A 24,600-nucleotide genomic window follows, 5' to 3' on the forward strand; every position below is an offset into this window, starting at 1 on the left:
ATTAATATAACTGTTGAAAGATAAAGCATGTAACATTTAAAATCCCAATGAAGATTCATTCTTTTAAAGATATTTAGAATTTTACTGAGCACTTATGAAAAATGCTCAGTCTCACTTGAAATACAAATTTAAAGCTATCCAGAAATACCCTTTTCCCCTTGTCTCCATGACACAGAGAAAAATTTGACAGTTCACAATGCTGCTGAGACTAAGGGTCAATAGGAACTTGCATAAGCTGCTTGTAGGAATTTAGATTGGTAAATCCTTATAAAAATGCTCTTAAACACAGCAATTCAATTTTGGGGGTTTATCTCAAAATACACTTTGATTCAGTGAAATCACCTGTGCAGAAGGTCACTCACTGCAGTACAATTTGTAACAGCAAAAGATGAAAAAATCCATCTATCCACCACAGGTTAAATAAATTATGGTAGTGATATATTGTATTACCAAGCAATTAAATGAAAGAAGAAAGAAATTCTCTAAATTTAAAAAGCAAAGGAGGGGCCTCCCTGGTGGCGCAGCGGTGAGCGCTGGGTTGTGAAGCTGCCCGCAGCCTCTGCAGCGCCAGTTCGATCCCCGGCTACTCCCCAGCCACTGGAGGAGGGTCCCACATGGCGCGCAGACCTCTCCTGCCACCCGCTGCTCCCTTCAGCAGTGTACTTCGGTCCTTCTGCCTGCTCTGCTCCCCGCTCTGGCTCTGGCTCTGGCTCTTCTCTTACCCTCCCACGCTTATGACTGTACCCAGAGCTTGTATAACTAAATAAATAAATCTTAAAAAAAAAAAAAAAAAAGGCAAAGTAAAAGAAATACCTGAGAAGAATGGTTAAACAATTAAAATGTAGAAGGTTGATATAAAAAAACAAACCTGAGGAATTGTTTTGTGAGACCTACTTTATAATCCTTTTAAAGCATTTACCTGACATGCTTTGGCAGTGACATTAGGTGGTGTCTCTGAAGTGAAGGCTGGTCTAAGTGCTGCTCCTACCTGGCAAGAAATTATATGGCATATCAAACATGAATAAGATAGCATAAACTCCCTTTTAAATTAATGCTATTTAAAATGTATTTATAGGGTCTCCCCTGGTGGCGCAGGCGGTTGAACGCAGTGCTGTGAGGCTATCCGCAGCCTCTGCAGCACTGGTTTGATCCCGGCCAGCCGGCGAGGGTCCCACATGGCGGCAGACCTCTCCTGTCGTGCCCGCTGCTCCCCTCAGCAGTGTATTTCATCAGTCTGCCTGTTCTGTTCCCTGCTCTGTCTCTGGTGAATCCTCTCACCCTCCTGCGCATCTGGCCTGTGCTCTGGTTCTTGTATAAATAGATAAATAAATCTTAAATAAATCTTAAAAAAAATAGATATATTTATAGTAGGTTTTGGACACCTATTGCTTTTGCCTGCCCTGCATATTTTCCCATTTTTTTCTCCGTTTTTAGAAAACAGCATCCTAATTTTCCTTTGGGGAACCTTCTCTCTCCATAACTTGTAGCTCCATGTTGTTGTGACAGAGTTAATAGCACTTGCTGGCTTTCAGCTACCCACATGGGGATAAAGGAAGTTCTCTGTAAGATTATTGCTGGGAGTCCTGGGAAAGAAACATTATCTCTGTATAAGACTCTAGATGCTAAGAGAACCATCTTGCGACATCATGACAAGAGCAAACTTGAGACTAGAGCCTATAGAAGAAAATGGCACCAAGATTCCTGAAAACAATTTTCCTTTTCTGCTGAAGTGAGTTGTAATTGTATTTCTATCATTTGCAATTTTAAGAAGGTTAAAAATACAACTGCATTAATTAAGCTGAATTATATAGCATTTTATTCTTAGTTTCATGTAACTTCAGTCCCTTCATTTTGCTTTTTCTCTAAGCTTACACTGGCATAACCCACTGGGAAGACGTGATGGAGACTGCTAACCAACTGGTGAACTGCGTGGCTCGGGTCCCCTTAATTGCTAGTGATTAGAAGTTGCCTCTGAATCTTGAGTAGTCACCTTGAATAATGCTGCTGGAAGACTACACAAGTAATGTGTTATCTTCCTTTGCTTCCTAGATTACTCAACACACCAGTAAAACACCATTAGTTAAAAAGGATTACAGAACCAGTAACAGGATCCTGAATTCTTTTCTAAGTTCAGGATACCCCTACCAAAAAACCCCAAAGGATATTACATTTAATATTTTATTATAGGAGTAATGGAGTGGTGATAAAACATAACATGTGGGGCCTAAATAGAATATTTAATAATGATTTAGTGTTAGGTTAATTCAGATATTTTGAAGAATTTTATTATCAAATTACCAAGGTTTTAATTATGAAAATTAACCCTTGAAGTTCTAAAAGACTTGTTTTATGTACCATTTTTTTTACTTGAAGATTTCTTCAAACATATGCTTTTTCTATATACTGACCATACTGATGACATATTAGCAGTGATATATACCCCTTTCTTTATTAAGAGGTGACATGCCAACTGGTTTCTCAGACTTTTTATCTGGAGTGTAATCAAATTGTCTAATAGAGAAGTGCTTACATTGGCTTGATACTGTTCCAGAATTACATGACCTGGAAATTCTGGTTCTGGAATAGCTGCAAATCTCCGGATAACAACTAACAACATTTCAAGGCCAGAAAGACGAAGCTGGTCACTGTGATCTGTGGCTGCCATAAAAGCCATGCGAATTAAATCGGCAAGATGTAGCACCAAAAAGTCATCTACAAGAATAAAACACAGCTTATCAAGAAAAAGAACATGCTAGAACTACTATATATGTTAAGTGATAAAACCAAAGGCAGAAATAGCATTCTTTAAACCAGTGCTAACAGTAAATTCAATAAAAATTTTGTTCAAGCTTTCTGAAAAAAATATATTAGAAAGTGCCTAGGAGATATTAGGCTTTGATCAATTAGGTAGCAGTTTATTCTCTTATATCAAGTTGAAGCTAAAAGTTAATGTTACTTTTTTTTTAAAGTGAGTCACAGTTCTTTATATGGATCAGATTATCTTTTGCAAGTCTTTTATACCACACATACAAATTATGAGAGTATAAAAATTTATAGCTATAAAATTATAGATGAGAATTTCTTTCATGCCTATAGCACATTCTTTGATCTAATAATTCTACTGGGGAGAGATGTAAGACATGTTAATAATAAAGTCCCATTAATAAAGTATTTAGAGTTATAACTAACCTCTACCTTTATTTAAGACTAATTTAAAAGAAGAGTAGATGTAGTTCACACTGAGGAAACCAAATCACCTTAGCAAGTACCAATTATAATTTTATTTGGGAGCACAGGAATGAGTCAGTATAATATACTATTTTTATACTTATCAGTATCTAGCACAGTCCTCATGACAAATAAGAGTCAACAATGCTTGCTTGAAAAATCATTAAAATAGAGACAGCTAACATTCTCTTAGACTGGCAACAGCAACATTATGCTCTCTAACTTTTTAATATGGTAAAGACTATTTCCAAGGCATTTTGATATCTGCACTGTATGTTTGAATATATGTGCTTAAGTGAGTTAAAAAACGTAGACACTTAACCACAAAACACATATTTAGGTTAAAAAAAAAAAAAGAAGTAAAAATGATTTTACAATCAGGTCTCATTACACTGAGATAGCCTCAAATAGTTAGGTAATAGCCAAGAAACCAAAACTGCTCTAAATTATAATTCAGAAAATAATTTTCACAAACTGGGGCCTCCCCGGTGGCGCAGCGGTAGAGCGCTGGGTTGCAAAGCTGCCCGCGGCCTCTGCGGCGCTGGTTCAATCCCCAGCTGCTCCCCGGCCACCCGAGGAGGGTCCCACATGGCGCGCAGACCTCTCCTGCCGCCTGCTGCTCCCCTCAGCAGTGTACTTCGGTCCTTCTGCCTGTTCTGCTCCCTGCTCTGGCTCTGGTGAATTCTCTCACCCTCCCGCGCTTCTGACTGTACCCAGTGCATGTATAAACAAAACAAACAAATAAATAAATAAATAAAAAAACATGCCTCTATTAAAAAAAATATTAAAAAAAATAATAATTTTCACAAACTGGCTAATACAGCACTTTCAAAAACATGACTATTCTCTATAAACTTAACTCACTACACATGTCCAGTAAACAAAAGTGAATGTCAATTTAAGAACTGATATTCATTAATCATAAAAAATACTAAACTTAGGGCCTCCCTGTTGCCGCAAGGGTTAAAGACACAGCACTATCAATCTATTGCCAGCCATGGCAACATGAATTCGATTCTTACGCAAGGAGCTAACCCACATGGCACAGCAGATCTCTCCTGTCTAGCCCGCTGCTCCCCTCAGCAGTGTATTTCAGTAGATCTGCCTGTTCTGCTCCCCACTCTGTCTCTGGTAAATCCTCTCACCCACCCCCGCACCTGTGGCCTACACCCCAGCTTTTGTATACATACATAAATCTTTAAAAAAATATATACTAAACTTATATGTTATATAAATACTGTGGTCAAGTTTCATAACTGATTTGGAAGAAAAAAAGCTACCCTTTTAAAGCTATCCTTAGTAAATTTTTTTTTTAAATTAATTTTTAAAAATATAAGCAGAGAACATTTCAATGCATTTCATTTGGTCTTTTCATTATTATATTACTTACTTCTTGAATCTCTTTTTTTCATTTCTTGTGCTAAACCAACATCAAAATGTGCACTGTTTGCATTCTCACACTGGTTAATTATCCTACAGACACATTCAGCAGCAAAGACTCTAGTAGCCCATCGGGGATTGGTAAAAGGATGGAATCTGTCATCATTTCTGGCTGTCAGAACTGAAGCATCATCCCCTTTATCTCCTTCCTCTTCTTGCATTGTATCCACACAAGTTACAGTGGTAAAGTCTTTTATCAAGGGAGAAAAAATGTAATTACAATAAATCGGAAGATATGTTTATAAAGGAACACAAATGACTTCAAATTCAGACTAGTGTTAACCATACATCTTTTAACAACATAAAATAATCATGTCTACTAACTATAGATAACAGTGGCATCTTAAAGAAATGCTTTAGAGTTATTCTATGACAAAATAACAAAAGTTCTTACATTCTACTCAAGTGAAAAGCTGAATGTGACAGATACTGGGGTAATTGTAATTTCTATGTATGTAGATAAATGTACTTAAGAAAAATGAAAATTCTCTGGTGGGAGTATGATGTAATATTCTGGAGATTTTTTTAAACACTGGGATTGTATATGGATTTCAGAAGGTTCTTGAACCCACTGAAAATGCCTGCAAATATTTTTCTTAGGATAGACCCACTGCTGTCATTATAGTCTAAAATTGTCTTGATGGGCAGAGTCACAAAGTAGTGAATTACTGCTTTTTCATATTAAATGTCAACCTTTTAAGAGTTTAACCTGACCCAAAGAACTGGTGCTCTAAAATTAACCTATTTTGGGGATGCCCTGGTGGTGCAAGGGGTTAAATCTCAGCACTATCAAGCTATTGGCAGCCACTGCAATATGAGATCGAGCCCCAGCCAGGGAGCTAACCTACATGGCACATCAGACCTCTCTTGTCTCCTCCGCTGTTCCCCTCAGAAGTGTATTTCAGTAGATCTGGCTGTTCTGCTCCCAACTCTCTGTCTCTGGTGAATCCTCTAACCCACCCCAGCACCTCTGACCTACACCCCAGCTCCTGTATGCATAAATAAAATAAATCTTTACAAACTAACCTATGTTTCTTAAATATGTCACATACCTATTTTTTCTCTATGTATTTGCATATATATTTTAAATGTATGTATATTTCAACTTAGGTACTGAAATATAGTGGAAGGTTAGACTTTAAAAATCATGCAGGCTAAGGTTTGAATCCATCTGTGTGTATATGTTTGGGCAAGTTACTTAACCTTTCCAAGTCTTGTTTTCTCTGTGTACAACAGAATAATACTGCCTATTCAAAGGATGGTTAAAGTATTAAATCAGACAAAACATGTCCAGTACCTGGAATAGAACTGGTTTCTTTCCCTGGAATAGAACTGGTTTCTTTCTTTCTCTCATTTATTTTCTCTTTTACTCCAAGGATACAGAATTTAAGACTCTAATATATCTTCTTTAGTAATAATTACCTTGTACTAGCAATGACAATGGGAAATAACACTATTTCCTAACACTACTTGAATTTAAGTGTGGAAAAACTGGCTAGCTCAAAATGCCATAACCGGTGAATTTTCTACTATGTTGATTTGAGGAAATCTTTCTAATACATACATACACACACACACACACACACACACACACACATATATATATATAGTAAATATATATATGGAAAAAAGGTGCTACTGTAAGTTAGCATAAATAATAACTACTTTTTAATTTTATACTGGAAAGCCATATAAGACAATCAAAAAAGGGGAAAAAACAGGTGCAAGTGTTGGGTTTATATTACTCAAATTTAAAAGTATTCTAAAATACTAGAATTTTCAGTTGAAGAAATCAACAAGGAACTACAACCCAAAATTCAAACAAGATTCATGAATTTCACTGGTAAACAATTTTATATAATGTTTTACTTTTAATTTTATATTTCAAATGGTACTCACTGATACTTACCAGCAGATGCAGCAAGTACATCTTTACAAAGCTTTAGCCAAAAGGAGAGTTTATCCACTGCCATAGATGTGAGCATATGATTTAAAGTCTCTTTGATATCATGGCATAATCTCTGATCTGTCTCTTTGTCTAGTAAGGTCAATAATGCCCCTTCAAGGCCCACTTCTCTGATGTTACCATCTGACAAGAAGAAAATCGATGATCTAAGCAGTACAGAAAAGAAAACTGCCACATGAGAAGCACACACCTTCACTGTTGTTAAAACATTATGTGCAAAATACATTTAAAGAACTAGTCCAAATATTGTGCCTTACCCTATTGAGGTCTACTTTAGTTGACTATTAAAGTTCAGGATTATTTATGATATTGCACAGTGATTTTTTCTTACAATGTCACTGAAATATAAATCTTTATTAAGAATTAGTAATGTGAAAAAAAAAAAGAATTAGTAATGTGAAAAGCACTAATTCGAAAGAAAACCTGCACTCCTATATTTATTGCAGCACTATTTACAATAGCTAAGGTATGGAAACAACTCAAATACCCCAAACAGAAGAATGGATTAAAAAAATGAGGTATATATACACAATGGAATACTATTCAGCAATCAGTAAAAGATAAACACATGCCATTTGGGCAACATGGATTACACTAAGTAAAGTAAGTTACAAGGAAAAAGATAAATATAAATAGAGGGTGGTTTCACTTTTATGTGGAAGAGAAACTGAACAAAGGGTCAGGAAAAAAAATCCTTTCAAGCTGACCATAGATCTGAGGCATACAGAAGAGGAGGGACAGGGAGGGGGTCAAAATGGGAGGGAAGAGCACAAGGGACTATGGTAATGGATCATGGGTGCTATGGTGATGGGAGAACTACAGGGACTACACCAAAGAGGAGAAATCAAATATTGTACAAAAATGAACAATGATGTAAAAAAAAAAAAAAAAAATTAAAAAAAAGAATTATTGTTTTCCTTAAATTAGGTAAACATTTTTTATCTAGTTAACAGTCAATGTTTATAAAATTTATACAATGCTTTTGGTATGATTATTTGTCCTCTAGTTAATTTTGAATAAATAATCACAAGCTTTCTTTATTCTGATATAAAAGCTTTAAATTTATTAACATGGGAGTGTATATATATATATGTGTGTATTTGTAAAATGAGTGTCAAAGGTAGTAAGTAGGTGAATCTATGTGTTCACAGCACTCTTTATTATGGGTTTGAAAAATTATAAAATTAAAGAAGGAATTATACAAGTTCTTTACTGTAATTTACTCACATAGCTAACTCACTTATTCCGAGAACATGAACACACATATTTAAACAAAGCACAGAGCAACATATATAATTTCAATGATGAAAATAAACTCAACATCACTTTGGGAAGGATATCTTACATTCATTGTTAGGGATTAAAATTTCTTTGGTTGGGCCTCCCTGGTGGCACAAAGGGTTAAGACAGAACTGTGAAGCTATCCGCAGCCTCTGTAGCACGAGTTTGAGCAAGGGAGCTACCCACATGGCGCAGCAGACCTCTCCTGTCTGGCCCGCTGCTCCCCTCAGCAGTATATTTCAGTCAGTCTGCCTGTTCTGTTTCCCACTCTGTCTTTGGTGAATCCTCTCACCCCCCACACCTCTGGCCTGTACCTCAGTTTTTGTATGCATAAATAAATAAATCTTTAAAAAAATTTCTTTGGTTAATGTAAATAATCACAGAAAAGTTTTCAAATGAGTTCTGCAACCTGTTTGATGATCACTACATTAGAGATCGAGTAACACACCAGAGCAAAAGTTTTAATATAACGAAACTGAGATTTTATAACTTATTTATTTATTTCAAAGATTTATTTATTTATGCATGAAAGAACATGAGTAGAGGCCAGAGGTGAAGAGACAGAGTGGGGAACAGAACAGACAGACTGACTGAAATATACTTGTGAAGAGAGCAGCGGGTGAGGCAGGAAAGGTCTGCTGCGCCATGTGGGCAGCTCCCTAGCCAGCTGGGGATCTAACTCTGCTTCAGTGGCTGTGGACAGCTTCACAGTGCTGTGCTTAACCCCTAGTGCCACCAGGAAGGTCTGATTTTGTAATTTAAAGAGCTCAGCATGACAATGAAACACATTATGGATCTCAGAGCTTTCTTTAAATACTGGAAGGTTTTGTGAAGTCCGAGACCTGCTAAAAGTACTTTGGACACTATATCCATATAAGATATTACCATTACTATTTTGGAAATATGATTAAGTTACAAGCATGTGCATTATCACATAATTTTAAAATGAAGGGATATATTTTATTAAACCAGATTTCAAGGAAAGATAAGTATATATGATAAATTATTTATGGGCTAAAACCAATTTCAACTGGTGTGAAAAAACTTACTGTACACCAATGGTTCTGAAACTTCAGTAAAATCACAACACATATTGCCAAGATCACTCTTAGATTTCTGGTTTAGCAGATTTGAGAATGGGCCAATAATTTGTATTTCTAACAAGTTTCCAGGTGTGATGGATGGAGATCTAAGTTTAAGAACCACTATTCTTAACCAGTAATGGAATTGTTTGGAATAAAAATTGTTAAGAATTGTCTCTTATAGATTTGAGACATATATTTTAATATTCAGTTTTAGACACTCATGTTTACATGGAAGATTTAAGATTAAAACAGCCATTTGAGCTGGATATAATTTGATAAAATTACCTAGAGTCAAGTCTTCTCTGTAATTCTTAGCAAGCATAACAGCATGTTCTGAAACTTCAGTTGCTTCTCTCTGCACAAGCTGACGCAAACAAGCCAGTACTGCTCTTCTTAGTAACAAATAAGGACTACAGAGATTTACCTGAAAAATACCATTTAGGGAATGAACGAGCTGAAATTCTTGGTGGCATTCCATAACTCAAATGGACATTAAATGGACCCTTCCTGCTTCTGTCCAGCCCATTAATTGGGCTAGTCACAATTTATTAAATACACAGAAACTTCATTAAACTATTCTAGTACATATTTTGATTGTAGAACTTAGAAATAGTGTAAAGAGTAATACATATACCAGATAATGCAATATTTATAAATAAATCCAAGCAAAAGCCTCTTGACAGTGTTAAAGGCACAAAATTTATGAGTGAAATAGTTTGAAAATATACAGTTGAGAAAGAATTTATTTGCAGTTTATACATATGTGCTCATGCAGCTATATTATATTTTAGAATTTTCTTAAGTGGAAATTTATGCAAGTTATATAAACAATATAGCATACTGGTTAAAATGGAGGCTCTGGAGTCAAGCTGTCTCAGTTTGAGTCCTAGATCCACCACTTACTGTGTGACACTGAACAAATTATTTAACGTGTCTGGTGCATTAGTTCTCTCATGTGTAAAACAGAGATAACAATACCCCCAACCTTACAGAGCAGTTGTAAAGGTAACATAAAGAAACATGCAAAGCACTTATTAGCATAGTATAATACCTGGCAAACAGTAAGTGCAGAATAAATGTTAGTTATGATTAATACAGTCTCTATTATTAGTATTGTATTCAGATACCAGAGAGAATAAGTAAATGCACTTTCAAACAAATGCATTTTATTAAGTGTTTTACTCAGAAAATATATTCACCAAAAATGTTTTCTAGAGACAAATAATATAGATAGCAAATTATATATGTATAGCTACTAACATATGGATATATGTGTATATATACACACATGTTAGAGATGCCCAAAATGACTCAATGCTTCTGAATACAAATTCCTATTTTGTGATTTCATATGCAGAATGAAGTCTAGAGTTTCGAAATTTATTTTGTTTTAACTAAGAAAGTAAAGACCAGTTTGGTATAGTCTATGACAATGCACATGTGTATTAAGATAGGGATTTTCAAAGCAAATTTGAAAAATAATGGCAAAATTCTATAGCGATCTTAAGAGCCGGCGTATGTAGGAAAACCAGAACCGAAGCAGGTGAATTTGTTGAAAAGAGCAGAGGCTGAATTCTGAGAAAAAGAGTAGGTAGAGGGAGCTGGGTTTTGATATGCAAAGGGAGCTAAATCTGAAATTTTATCAAGCTAAAAGTTTGTTAATATATAATCAGTGAAACATATGAATGGGAGCTACTTTATAAACATGTTCTATTATGCCCTCAAGCCATATCATGAATTCAAACGTGGAAAGAGGAATGCCATTCACAGACAAGTCTAAAGGTAACGTCATTCTTGTCATGCTGAAGAACTCTGTTGTTAGAAACTAGTAGAGAGGATAACACAGAAGTTAAAAAATAAAGATTAAGTTTACTCATTTTCAAAATTAAGGCTGTTTTTAAAAACAATGACAAAAAAGGATTCCACAAGACAATTTTAAATAAAAGTTAATCCATCTGCTAGTTATTTTAACTAGAGTCTTACAAGCAGATAATATAAGGCCAGGTGCAGCATTTATTCAAGCCGGTCAAACAATCTTTTAGAAAATGCATGCTTGAAAGTACTATTTAAATGCTTGATAGAAAAAAGACTGAAGATTGTCACACAAAGCAAAATGGGACACTTAATGCCTATGTCATTCTCCAGCATTTACATTGGGTAGCAGAATAGAGTGGTTTAAGGCAAACAAACCAAGCAGGCAAAACACAAAAATTAAATCAAACTGTAGTTACGTTCCTTTGTGAAATAAATATGTTAAATATAAATGATATAAAATTAAGTGCAAGGAATAAATGCACCAGTTGGAGAAGGTTAGCGTGGATTTGTTTGCACTGGTATGAAATAAACACCATGTAGCATGCTTCACATATTGGACTTTGCAAGAATGGTTAGCTTAGACAAAAAGATGCAAAAGAAAACAAAAACATCTATAACCAAAAAAATGACACAAAAACAGCACTGCAAACCTCAAAAAATTTAGGAATCAAGGGACAGGGACCTACCAACACAGAATTATCCAACAAGATCTCCTGCACAAAAACAAATGACAGACCAGTCATGACAAAACCAAAAGATAAATACTAGGATGACTCTGACAAGAGTCAGCTAGGTATTAAATATGAATGTTGATAGAACTATCATCCAAATTGGCTTAGCTTCAGCTTTCAAAATATACCATAAACACTTCATTTACCAATTTAAAATATGAGTTGAAACTGGCATGTTTAAGGAAAAAAAAAGAGTTGAACTGAGATCTTGAAAATCTTCAACTCACGATGTTAGGATATAAAATATACAATAATTTTAAAATGTACATCTGTATAATTAGGTTTTCTTTTGGACTCTACCATTAAGCCCAGTAATAAAACTAGATCAAACAGACATGGGTGTGAGAGAGGTAACTGGGATAGTATTCGCATTAATAGGTGTCCAGCAACGGACATAGTTAATGGTTTACCTCATCACAGTTACAGATTATTTTCACCCTTGGAAGCCAAGTTTTAAAACTCAGAATTGCTAGTGTAGCTAAGGCCAAGTTCAGAATGGAATTTAAAAAGCATGCAATTAGAAGATAATTCTTTCTAGTAAAATTCTTTCCTTATGATAAAACGAATTCTAAATATTCAGGGAGTTTCAATTAATATGAAAGCACTTCATGCTAAATAATAAAATTCTTTGGAGAAAAGAAAACACACTATGATAACAATTTTTAAATAGGATTTTTGTATAAGAAAGATCATTTTACAGTGTAAACATTTATGAGTAACATGAATAAGATTTTTAATCATTACTAATATTGTCTTAATTGCTCTGAATGTACCTAAAAGAAAAATGTGGTAATAGCCTCCAGTCTTTTTTATGTTACATCTTTCAATATAGGAAAATTAAAGAGTAATGAGTTTGATCAAATAAAATTTATCATGAATTGGTAGTCTTCCTTTTTTCTTAGTAAATTTTACTTAATAAATGAATTCATTTATCAGTTAAAGGCAAAATTTTAAAAGGCCATTACAATTCAAGAAGAGAAAATCACAGTATTACTACATTTATTTATTTATTTATGTATGTATGTATGTATTTATTTATTTATACAAGCACTGGGTACAGTCAGAAGCGCGGGAGGGTGAGAGAATTCACCAGAGCCAGAGCGGGGAGCAGAGCAGGCAGAAGGACCGAAGTACACTGCTGAGGGGAGCAGCGGGCAGCAGGAAAAGTCTGCACGCCATATGAGACCAGGAGAGGTCTGTGTGCGCCATGTGGGACTAGGAGAGGTCTGCACACCATGTGGGATCTGGAGAGGTCTGTGCACCATGTGGGACCCTCCTCCGGTGGCCGGGGAGCAGCCAGGGATCTAATGGCGTTGCAGAGGCTGCTGGCAGCTTCACAACCCAGTGCTCAACCGCTGCGCCACCGGGGAGGCCCAGTATTACTACATTTAAATGGAGAGCGAAAAGTGGGTACTTTTCAGTAGTTGGTTTTGACAATGGTTCCTCAAATATAAAGAATAATATTCCTGAATAAAAGTTGTTGAGTGAAAAAGGTAAAATCCTTTTTCAGTAGTGCTATTTTTTCCTCATACATTTTTAGTCTGTATTGAAACAAGACAGGAATCAAACTTTCTATGAGAAAAATCAGCCACATTCTCTTTTTAGGAGAACTACATGACTTATCAAAACCCACATAAAGATTAAAATAACCAGAATTTAGGGCCTTCCCGGTGGCGCAGTGGTTGAGCGCTGGGTTTCAAAGCTGCCCACAGCCTCAGCAGCGCTGGTTTGATCCCCGGCTGCTCCCCAGCCACTGGAGGAGAGTCCCACAAGGTGCAGCAGACCTCTCCTGCTGCCGCTGCTCCCATCAGCAGTGTACTTCGTTCCTTCTGCCTGCTCTGCTCCCTGCTCTGGCTCTGGTGAATTCTCTCACCCTCTCACGCTTCTGACTGTACCCAGTGCTTGTATAAACAAATAAATAAATCTTTAAAAAAAAACCAAACACCAGAATTTAAATTACATGTTAAGAAAATAAAAACGATTAGTTCTTGAGTAGTTATTAAATACCTAGGACATGTGCCTACACACACTTTGTATAGTCATGTCTTATGGACAAGGTAACTGAGGCAAGAAGAGTTTATGGACTTCCCTACACAAAGCTACAAGGTGGAAGAGGTAAGAGCCATCTATAAATACAAAGGCAGTATGAAATAGAGGGTGGACGTGGAGTACAGAAACCTAGACTCTAGATTAGAACACCATTACCTAGATGTGTTACCCTGGGCAAATTATTTGGCTTTCTAGTCCTCAGTTTATCTTTTTTATTGAGAGTGCTGGATTAAATAAATTTCAAAATTCTTTCATGGCCTGAAATACTTATTTTGCCTCAACCTTAAAAATGAAAATCTGTCTAAAGTAATGATTCTCAACTGTCATGTTACTAAATGGGAATGTGCTATGACCATTACCAGAACAGAAAACATTGAAATGCAATAATGTCAAGTTTTAATTTCAAATGCAACTCAATTTTTGAGTTAAGTCCAAATAGACATTAGTGATGTTCAAGGTAAATCTTAAAACTTCTGATGATTATGAACTACCTTATCAGAACTTTTAGTTCATTGCCTTCATTTTTTATATTCATTAGGCACATTATGACAACCAGATACTGAGGGATATACTGCTACAATATTAAGGAAAAATGTTACTTGTTCATCTAGGATGGAAGGAACCTTACAAATGATTATTTGAAATAAAAAAAATAACTGTAACTTTTCCATATTCTATATAGTATTTATATAATACATGGTGCATTTAAGCATCCGATATATGTTTACTGATTAATAAAAATTAAGGTCAACATCAATGGGAGAAAAATAAAAAAATATAAGATTTATACGAAAATTATTCTTCAACTACCAAACAAAGATTAGAACTGAGGGAAAATAGTTATTGCACACAGCCTACAGAAAATTAAAATAAACCTAAAGACTCATTTATAATTTTATACTCACACAGAGGCAGCTGACGAGGCTAGACAAGTTGACATGTCTTGGAGCAAACATATGAAGCTGCTGAAGGCAAGAGATGGCCTGAGCTTGAACAAGGCAGTCTGAGTTATCTTGCATTACTGCGCAACCCAATAGACAAGATGTCCTTAAGGTAGAAATTGAAGTACTGTTACCTAAAATAAAAGTAGAAAACTTTTTCATAATTGTTCTAAAAAATGGTTACTTGTTAAACACATAGAATTGGATTTAAAATATTTTTTGAATTTTAAACTTAAGAATCAGTAAATTTCTGGGGCTTCCCTGTTGGTGCAGGGGTTAAAGTCTCAGTGCTATCAAGTTATGGCCAGGCACTAAAGCCTGAGTTCGATCCCCGGCCAGGGAGCTAACCCATATGGTGCTGCAGACCTCTCCTGTCTTGCCCGCTGTTCCCCTCAGCAGTCCCTTTCAGTAGATCTGCCTGTGCTGCTCTCCACTCTGTCACTGGTAAATCCTCTCACCCCCTGTACCTCTCGCCTATACCCGTTCTTATATGCATAAATAAATCTTAAAAAAAAAAAATCAGTAAATTTCTTCCACAAAAGCAGGAATAATCTAGGTGACAGACTTTTAGATTATATTATTTTTAATCTGAAGATTTAAGGCAACACAAATCATTAGGGAAAAAAGAACCTAAGATTCTCAATGTGCTATATTAAATTTTCATAAAAAGTAGAGTTAGAAATACCTATTATAAAATATCGCCAATAAAATTTACTTAATTACAAAAAAAAAGAAATACCTAATAAACAGTATTAGTTGAGAGCTACTTTCATATGTCAAAATCATATATTTTGCATTTCAACAGACCAGAATATTTATGCTTTTAGAGTCAATCATTTATTTCTTAAAAGGGTCAAGAGGTCTTTAAAATATTCCACTTCAGGGGCCTGCCTGGTGGTGCAAGAGGTTAAGATGCAACCTATGAAGCTATCTGCAGCCTCTGCAGTACAAGTTCTATCCCTGGCTGGCCAGGGAGCAACACACATGGCATAGCAGACCTCTCCTGACTCGCCTGCTGCTCCCCTCAGCAGTGTACTTCGGTCAATCTGCCTGTTCTGTTCCCCACTCTGTCTCTTGTGAATCCTCTAAACACCCCCCCCTACATATCTAGCCTGTACCCCAGTTCTTGTGTGCATAAACAAATCTTAAAAAAAAAATTCCACTTCATGTCTATCATTTACAGGGAAGTATTTTTTGGAATTACCTTTCTCAATATGGTACTCATCTTTTCAAGATAAAATGAATTAGACTAAGTGGCATTTAACAAAATAGCGAGCAGCTTTTAACTTTTTTCTCATTTGACAGAGGAGGAAACCAAAGGTCAGGAACTTAAACATTTTCCCAAGGTCACCTAATTCAGTGGTGCTGAAGCTTACACTAAATTTCTTAGTTTCTTTTTTTTCTATTGTCATCATCCAGAAGTCAAAATCTCCCTAAGACTACTCTCAATATATTGCCCATGTATTTATACAGAATATTTTGCTAAACTTCACCTCACTGACAATTATTTCAGTCAGTAATAGGAACTGCATTTGTCTTTATCTGTATATTACTAATGTGAAACATCACAAAAGCAGCTATGCATACCTTGTAGCTCTGGACCCAAGGTAGTAATGAGGGCATTCAAACAGCGACCAAGACTTTGGTGAACTTCAGCATGAGTAGGAGGTACATTTAACAACAACTTTATAATAAGAGAAAGGGTAAGTTCCACATGTGTATAATAAAGTGGGCCAGCAGAATCAATAATCAGTGATAGAGAATGTAGTGCCCAGGTCTGTGAAGACATAAAAAAATTTTTTTGAATGTCACACTGACATAAAGAATATATACATTAGGGCCTCCCCGGTGGCGCAGCGGTTGAGCGCTGGGCTACGAAGCTGCCTGCAGCCTCTGCAGCACTGGTTCGGTCGCTGGCTGCTGGAGAGGGTCCCACATGGCGTGCAGACCTCTCCTGCCGCCCGCTGCTCCCCTCAGCAGTGTATTTGTCAGTCTGCTTGCTCTGCTCCCCGCTCTGGCTCTGGTGAATTCTCTCACCCTCCCACGCTTCTGACTGTACCCAGTGCTTGTATAAATAAATAAATAAATCTTAAAAAATATATATATATACACATTAAATTCTTTTCTTGAAGGAAGTGATAAGATATGTATCTGCCATTACTAATTTGGAAAGAGAAATGGAGAACTTTTGTAGTTTAGGAAAATTTTTCTCTTTAAATACCTACTGAAAAACCAATTTAGGATGGGATATGTAGAGACATCTTGACACCAAGAATTCTGAGATGTTTGGTTCTTTAGTTAACAGCTTGAACTTAATTTAGTTTGTTGAAAACTGTTTATTGTGTAATCTACAGAGAATGAAAACTCAAGTTTTTAAAAGATTCAACAAAATCCACACTTACATATAATAATACAGACAAATCTCAAACAATGCTGAAGAAAATTAGACATAAGAGTGCATATAATATGAACTCATTGATATAAAGTATAAAAACATGCAAAACAAATTTGTGCTGTTGCAAATTAGAACAGTTATGCTCAGTGGGACAAACAGAAACTAGAATGAGGAGTATATTCAGAATATTTAATAACGTTCTGCTTTTTTAACTAGGTGCTGACTATATGTGTATTCACTTTGTATACTTTTATTCAGAGATGCAAACTTAAGACAGGTACACTTTTATAATTTATTTCTAAAATAAATACAGTTTTTTAATATAATTATATATTTTATACCAAACAAAGACAAATAAAAGCAGCTTTGAGCTAAATCTGGCCTGCCACCTGTTTTTTTCTAAATAAAGTTTTATCAGAACATGATCACCTCAGTGGTTGGATAATAAGTGTAATACGTTCCTAGTAGTATACTGTCTACTTTTATGTATGTGTGAAGTTTCTGTAACAAGAAGTATACAAAAATTCTCCCTTTAGGAAATCAACTGAGAAAGTTTTATCCCTCTTATCAACAGATCTGTAAGAAGTCTTATTGTACTTTAAAAGCTACAAAAATAAAATCCTACCTGTTAGGTAAGAGATAACAGCAATTAAGAAAAATAAGATTGAATGGCATTGGAAGCCATGAAAACAGCACAATCAACAAAAAAGGTATTCAATATGAAAGCATTTGCATTCAGAATAGAGTTCTTAAAGGGGAGAAAGAGGAACATAACACAAAAATTACAGCATTTAAAAATGAAAGAACTGAAGACCTCCCAAGTCAATTCAATCAAGTATTAGATGATGTGCGGCAACTACTAGCAATTCAATGGAAAAAAGTTAACTATTGATTAGGAATCGTGAAACTTACGAGATGGTTAAAATTGGATCTCGAAATACTAAAAAAATTGGATTATCAAGCAGGAATAGAAAAGGAGAAAAACAATAGGAAAAATATAAATGGAGACATGAGAATGATATGCATGGAAACAAAGTCGGTACATCATTTGTAGAAGGCAGCCTGTACTTTGGGGTAATAACAAAAATGGTTTCTGGGTCAGTTAATGGGACTTGAATAAACAGCTATCTGAAGAAGCATTAAGAGGTCTGCCCAGCTTTTCAGAGGGAAAGTGACAAGACGGAAGTCTTTCAGGAAAACAAATTAGGCGTCATATCTGGAGACAGTAGACATACTTAGAAGCAGACAGATGTCAGGTGAATGATGATTATGAGTTTTGTTTTTTTTTTAAAGATTTATTTATTTATTCATACAAGAACTGGGGTATAGGCCAGAGGTGTGTGTGTGTGGGGGGTGAGAGGATTCACCACAGGCAGAATGGGGAACAGAACAGGCAGACTGACTGAAATGCACTGCTAAGGGGAGCAGCGGGGCAAGTCAGAAGAGGTCTGCTGTGCTATGTGGGTCACCTCCCTGGCTGGAAATTGAACTCATACTGCAGTGGCTGTAGGTAGCTTCATAGTGCTGCCTCTTAACCCCTTGGACCACCAGGGAGGGCCCTGTAAGTTTTGGGTTTTTAAGCCTCTGCATAATGGGAATACACATCCTAATTACTGTAAGTACTGAACATGTTAATATGTTTATGTCTGCTACCTATTAAACTCTCCAAAGAAGATCCATTTTCAAAAAAAAAAATTAGACTTTACCTCAGACACTGAGTGTGAAGTAAAGACAGTGAAATCTTGTACTTTAAAAAATCTAGGGCCCGTGCAGACCTCTCCTGCCGCCCGCTGCTCCCCTCAGCAGTGTACTTCGGTCCTTCTGCCTGCTCTGCTCCCCGCTCTGGCTCTGGTGAATTCTCTCACCCTCCCGCGCTTCTGACTGTACCCAGTGCTTGTATAAACAAAAACAAACAAACAAATAAATAAATGCCTCTTTAAAAAAAAAAAAAAAATCTAGGGCCTCCCTGGTGGCGTAAGGGGTTAAGACGCAACCTATGAAGCTATTGGCAGCCACTGTAGAATGAATTCAATCCCTGGCCAGGGTGCTACCCACATGGTGCAGCAGACCTCTCCTGTCTCGCCCGCTGTGTATTTCAGTAAATATGCCTGTTCTGTTCCCCACTTTGTCTCTGGTGAATCCTCTTAATCCTCCCCCTCCGCCCCGTACTTCTGGCCTGTACCCCAGTTCTTGTATGCATAAATAAATAAATCTTAAAAAAAAAAAAACTATCAACATTAACGATAGCTCTGACATTTATTATGGAGGGGGAAATTATTTATAAATTATTAGTAGTCAATAGAAACACAATCTTCATGATTTACAAATTATGAATTTCAAGGAACATCTACCATTGGGGACTTACCTGCACATCTGGAGAAGTGCTGTCCTGAGACAAAGTATTCAGAATTCCAACACAAGAACTCAAATGTTGAGAAGAACTTATTCCTCCTAAATACCTATGTAGGGATCCTAAAGCTAATGAGTGTCCTGTTCTGGTAACCACATCCCTTGCTGTTTTCAGTCTGTAATTATGGAAATAAAAATAAATGATAATCACTGAAACAAAACAAATGCATGTACACTGTGTACAGGCAAAATTTTTCTATGAAGAGTTGCAAAATTTACAAATAAACTTACTGTTAACTGGAATAACCTTAAAGGTATCTTGAAAGGAAAAAACACTTTAAATGTCTTCACATTATCAATTATTATTTCAATATGAACAATTTGATGTCTTTCAGAGATATACATACTGAATTTATATGGCAGACATTATCATTTTATCATTAAGTTACATTTTAAAAATTCATATTGCTGAAATACTTAATTCCATATAAATAGTTTTTTTTTTTTAAATATTAGGGTAGCCCCACCAGGTATTTTTTTTTAAAGATTTAATTATATATACAAGAAACAGGGTACAGTCAGGTGTGCAGGAGGGTGAGAGGATTCACCAGAGACAGAATGGAGAACAGAACAAGCAGACTGAATGAAATACACTGCTGAAGGGAGCAGCAAGAGAGATAAGAGAGGTCTGCCGTGCCATGTGGGTATCAAGCCTGTGCTGTAGAGGCTGTGGACAGCTTCACAGTGCTGTGCTCAACCACCTGCGCCAACAGGAGGTCCAAAATAGGGTTTTAATTCATTAACTTTGATTTTTAAATTAAAATATAAAAAAAACCCCAAATATTTAGCAATAATATTTTTATGTGTTGGGCTAATTTAAGCTCAACAACTTTGAGATTCATGCTCTCAGTTCCTTCTTTGCAGATTAAAAAACAAAAATACCCAAAATAACTTTAATAAAGCGCCTATTAAATGGAAGAGTTGGGATTTGAACCAAGTTAGAAATTTAATTCCAGACTTCAGATTTGGTCTGATTAACCAAATCAGACACATTGACTAGAAGGTCAAAGTGTTACCTGCATTACTACCACCATGAACGTAACTTTATATGTAACTAATATGACCGTGAACTTGTGTATATTGTTTTATTTTTTCATATTATTTTCATATTTATGACTTCTAACTTAATATTCTTAAGGAGGTAGGGCAGTATTAACAACCTCTTATTTGAAAGAGAGAAAGACCAGTTGAAAACTAAAAAACCTTCTCAAGGTCACAGAACTGGTTGAAATGAAAATACAGTTTATGTTTCCTAATCTGCAGTCTACAGAGTGTTTTCTCTTTTCCAATGAATTGTTACTCCCTCCCATCTGTTTTACATGATGATGCTCCTTTCATGTCTCCATATGAGTCCCATTCCAATCATTTAATGATCTTCTATTAGATAAAAACTAAAGCCAGAGTAGTAATAGTTTTATGCTCTAATACAAGCAGGTCAAAGGGGAAATCGCCTTTATTTTAAAATAACCACATTTGCCTTTCTTTTTTTAGTTCATTTCAGAATAAAGTCTCACTAGTTCCAACAAAGCAACAAGTTTTGACACAGCCATCAGTATTAAGTAAGAAATTCACTTACTTGTCAAAACTAACTTGAGCTAATGAAGCAGTAAAAGTTCCATCATCAACCACTTGGGCTAATCTAGCCCATGCCTCTGCAGCTGCACATCTCAAGAGGGGGTTGGGACTTTCTAAAGCTCCCAACACTAATGCTAGAGTAGGTCTTCTCATTTCTTCTGGACCTAAATTTCTCTTGGAACCAGCCACATACTGAAATATGTCAAAAAAAAAATCCAATTTTATAATAGTAATTTTTTAAAATCCAATTTGGAATGTATATTCTGGTTAAGCAAATGTGTTCATGCTTGGATTACTACTTAAATATCAGAAGACAAAAATTCACCGTAAACATACTTTTTTCCACAAAATAATTCAGAATTTTAACATACTTAGAAATCATGTGATTATCTATTATTAACGTGACAGCATACAAGGGTTTAGCAGAGCATTAATAGGGATGTCCATAAATAAATGACCAATGAAGCATAATAAGCCATAAATGCAATAAGTCAGATTTGTTCCATAGGCCTTAGTGTGCTAAGCCCTTATCTTGGATGAGGGCTCAGTGAGTTAAAGCACAGCTCTAAACAAAAATTGTAGGTTTGATTTCTGAATAGGAAATTTTATATGAAGAAAAGGGGAAATCCAAATTCTGAAACAGTTTCATGAAGACATTAAAAAATAAAAAAGCAAGAGCCCTTTAAAAATACCTTTCCCCAACCTATTGAGTTGAGCATCTATCACAAAATTAAAAAAGCAAACATATGCATTTTGGAAAATAAAAAACCAAACAGAAATTACCTTCAAGAAACTAGATACTGAAGAAACAACATATAACTGAATTACTTGCTGACGAGTTCCTTTTGCATGCTTTATGCTGTCCAGAAGCTGTTCCAATGTAAGAAGCCTAACATCAGAAACAAGATTTTAAAGTAAATAGACAAGTTAGTGGATTTGTTATTAAAGTCAGTCAAAGGGCAGTACTGAGCATCTGCTAATTTGTTTGGTTGCATTATTTTGTTGGAATTACTAACATGAGATAAATAATTGTTGAACACACAGAAGTATCTTAGAAAAATATATCATAACCAACACAAAAATATTTTTGATTATATGGGGAAGAAGCGCTATTTTGTGGAAAAAAATAACAACCAACATATACTTAATGAAGACTTATGTGGGCAAATTCTCAATGATATTTTAAACACAACATATCTAAAAGTTATTTGCATCAACTTTTTGTTCTTACTACTAGAAGGCACTAGTGAATCCAATAAGATTCACTACTTACTGGATATACTACTTCATTTTAAAGGTAGCATCAACTTTTGCTGCCTATAACTTTTGAGAAGCAGCACAGAACCCTGAACTATAAGTCTTTATCTTGCCTTAACCTGTCACCTATAAGAAAACTCTTATATTAATGAGACCCCCCCTGATGACATTCTTCTTAGCCACAGTCTCTGTTATGCATTCATCAAACCAATTACTAATCCAAGATAAGTCAACTATTGAAGATGATTTACCTCTGAGTTTCTGCCACATGAGCACATACAATTCCAAAGAGCTTGACTGCAGAGCTAATAACTGATAGCGTTGAGGGTAGGGGCTTAGGCACTGAATTTCCCTCTACATCCCTCTCAAAAATAGAGTAAGGGTCATACTCGAGACTTCCACAAGTAACACCATTACCAAGCAGGAGCTTAAATGGAAAAAAAAAAATGATATGTAAGGTTTTAAAACCATTTTTTTCAAGATTAAAGCAGAGTTACTGCAAAGTGACCATACCTGTTCTTCAATAAATCTATGGTCAGTCTCTTGTAACAAAGGACTTAGTATCATAAGATCGTCCTGATGACAGAGGGATGGAAGCAGAAATGTGGACGCTGCCACCTGTGTATCAGGAGCAGTCAAGTCAGCAGCCAATTCTTTGAGGATAGTGCACAGGTTTCCTGTTGAGTCAGAGAATAATAGTACATTAGTAGCAGTGAACTGGTAGAGTATGAGGTTAGAAGAGTCCATGTTGAGCCTTCATCTACACATTGAAAAACTACAATCTATCATGAGTAAAGATTATATATATTCTCCTTGAGAAATGCCCTAAATGAGTGACTTAACTCTGTGCTGCCAGTGAGAAGACTAAGAATACAAACTGAAAAGAACACTCACAAAGTATGTGTGTGGGGGTGTGTACCTTATGATACTGAGTAAATACTATCATCATTATAAAAGCAGACTGAAAAAATTTGTATTAGCATTAACTATAAATAGCCCAACATTACGGTCTAAGGTACATACCTTCATAGGTTTCAGGAGGTAATAAAATCAATAGTTCATAAAGCCTTTGTTTATAAACTACTGATGGCATTTTCAAAGGACTTCCATATGTTTTTACTATTGAAGAAAGCCTTCAAACAAAAGGAAAAGTATATTTTAAATGTGCACGTTATATAACAATCTAAAAATATCAAACCAGTTGATATTAGCCACATAGATTATTAATATATAAAATTAGCCACATATATTATTAATGAACATTAGTGCTGCTTTAATTATTTAATAAGTTGTGATTAAAAGTGATAAGGATTACACATGTCACACATGGAAGTCATTCTGCTATCTTTCCTATCATACTTGGTAAAACACAACTATAAATTCAGCTTTCATTTCAAAGATCGTAAGTATTTTGACTAGAAATGGAAACTTTGACTAAATTTCCAAAATTCACAGGTTGACATTTATAAGCTCAAAAGTCTAGTATGTAGAAAATAAGCCAAAACACTTAACAAGAAACAAAAATACATAAAGAAAAATCCAAGTCTGTTAGAAACTTGATTTGTAATGTTATCAACAAAACATGCAAAATCAAAACTAATTCTCTTTTAATAAAGCACAAGTTCCATTCACAAGAGCGCTTATCTTTTTTTTTTGATAAGCTTTCTTTACTTTCATGTACTATTTAAAGGTCAAAAGTATAAAATAGTACACATAAACCTCAAGAAAACAAAATTAAAAAAAGGCCACTAAAGAAACACATAAGAAAATGAAAGGGAACTCAAACATAACACAAACAGAAGATATCAAAGCATAAGACAGTAAGAGAAAAACAAAAGAAAAACTGTAAAACCACTAAAAAAAAAAACCCCAAAACAAAATGGCTAGAAATATCTTGATAATTATCTAAAATGTAAATAGTTACAATTCACTAAAAGAGAGTGGCTGATTAGGTCAGAAAACTAACTTATTGCTGTCTACAGGAAACTCATCTTTTAGCTCTACAGATAAAAACAGGCTTAAAATAAAAAGTTGGAAGATATTCTACAAGCAAATGATAATTAAATGAAAAAGATAGGTGTAGCTATACTTATATCAGATGAAATAAAAAAGGACAGGGATCAACATTAGTATTGACTAAGGGGTTAACACAAAGTATCACATATTAATATATATGCACACTAAATAATGATTACTAAAGCAACTCCAAGAAATTATAATGAAATTATAAAGAAATTATAACTATATTTCAAAATACTTAGAACTGAGGAAATATGAACAGAACATATTAATACTTTCAACATCTGGAACTTGGAGGGAAATGCATGGTCTTAGCTCATATTAGAAGAGAACAAAGAAATTCAACAAACTGTTCAAATTAAGGGTTTAGAAAAAGAACAAGAATGCAAGAAAGCAGAAAGGAGGTATT

General features: G+C 35.3%; 1 protein-coding gene across 1 annotated transcript in view; it reads right to left on the reverse strand.

The window, feature by feature from the left end:
• The window catches only part of HEATR5A (HEAT repeat containing 5A), a gene marked incomplete at both ends in the record, with an annotated part of 65,956 nt that overhangs the window by 14,208 nt on the left and 27,148 nt on the right, over window positions 1–24,600 (reverse strand). The window contains 14 exons of the mRNA XM_084241294.1: window positions 920–988; window positions 2,531–2,712; window positions 4,619–4,858; window positions 6,578–6,757; window positions 9,286–9,424; window positions 11,502–11,528; window positions 14,501–14,670; window positions 16,124–16,313; window positions 19,297–19,456; window positions 20,917–21,107; window positions 21,699–21,804; window positions 22,424–22,599; window positions 22,686–22,849; window positions 23,196–23,305. Of these exons, the coding sequence (XP_084097420.1) occupies window positions 920–988; window positions 2,531–2,712; window positions 4,619–4,858; window positions 6,578–6,757; window positions 9,286–9,424; window positions 11,502–11,528; window positions 14,501–14,670; window positions 16,124–16,313; window positions 19,297–19,456; window positions 20,917–21,107; window positions 21,699–21,804; window positions 22,424–22,599; window positions 22,686–22,849; window positions 23,196–23,305 (2,104 nt within the window). The remainder of the gene's footprint in view (window positions 1–919; window positions 989–2,530; window positions 2,713–4,618; window positions 4,859–6,577; window positions 6,758–9,285; window positions 9,425–11,501; window positions 11,529–14,500; window positions 14,671–16,123; window positions 16,314–19,296; window positions 19,457–20,916; window positions 21,108–21,698; window positions 21,805–22,423; window positions 22,600–22,685; window positions 22,850–23,195; window positions 23,306–24,600) is intronic.

Source organism: Talpa europaea (assembly GCF_964194135.1).
Source record: "Talpa europaea genome assembly, chromosome: 8".
Taxonomy (NCBI): domain Eukaryota; kingdom Metazoa; phylum Chordata; class Mammalia; order Eulipotyphla; family Talpidae; genus Talpa; species Talpa europaea.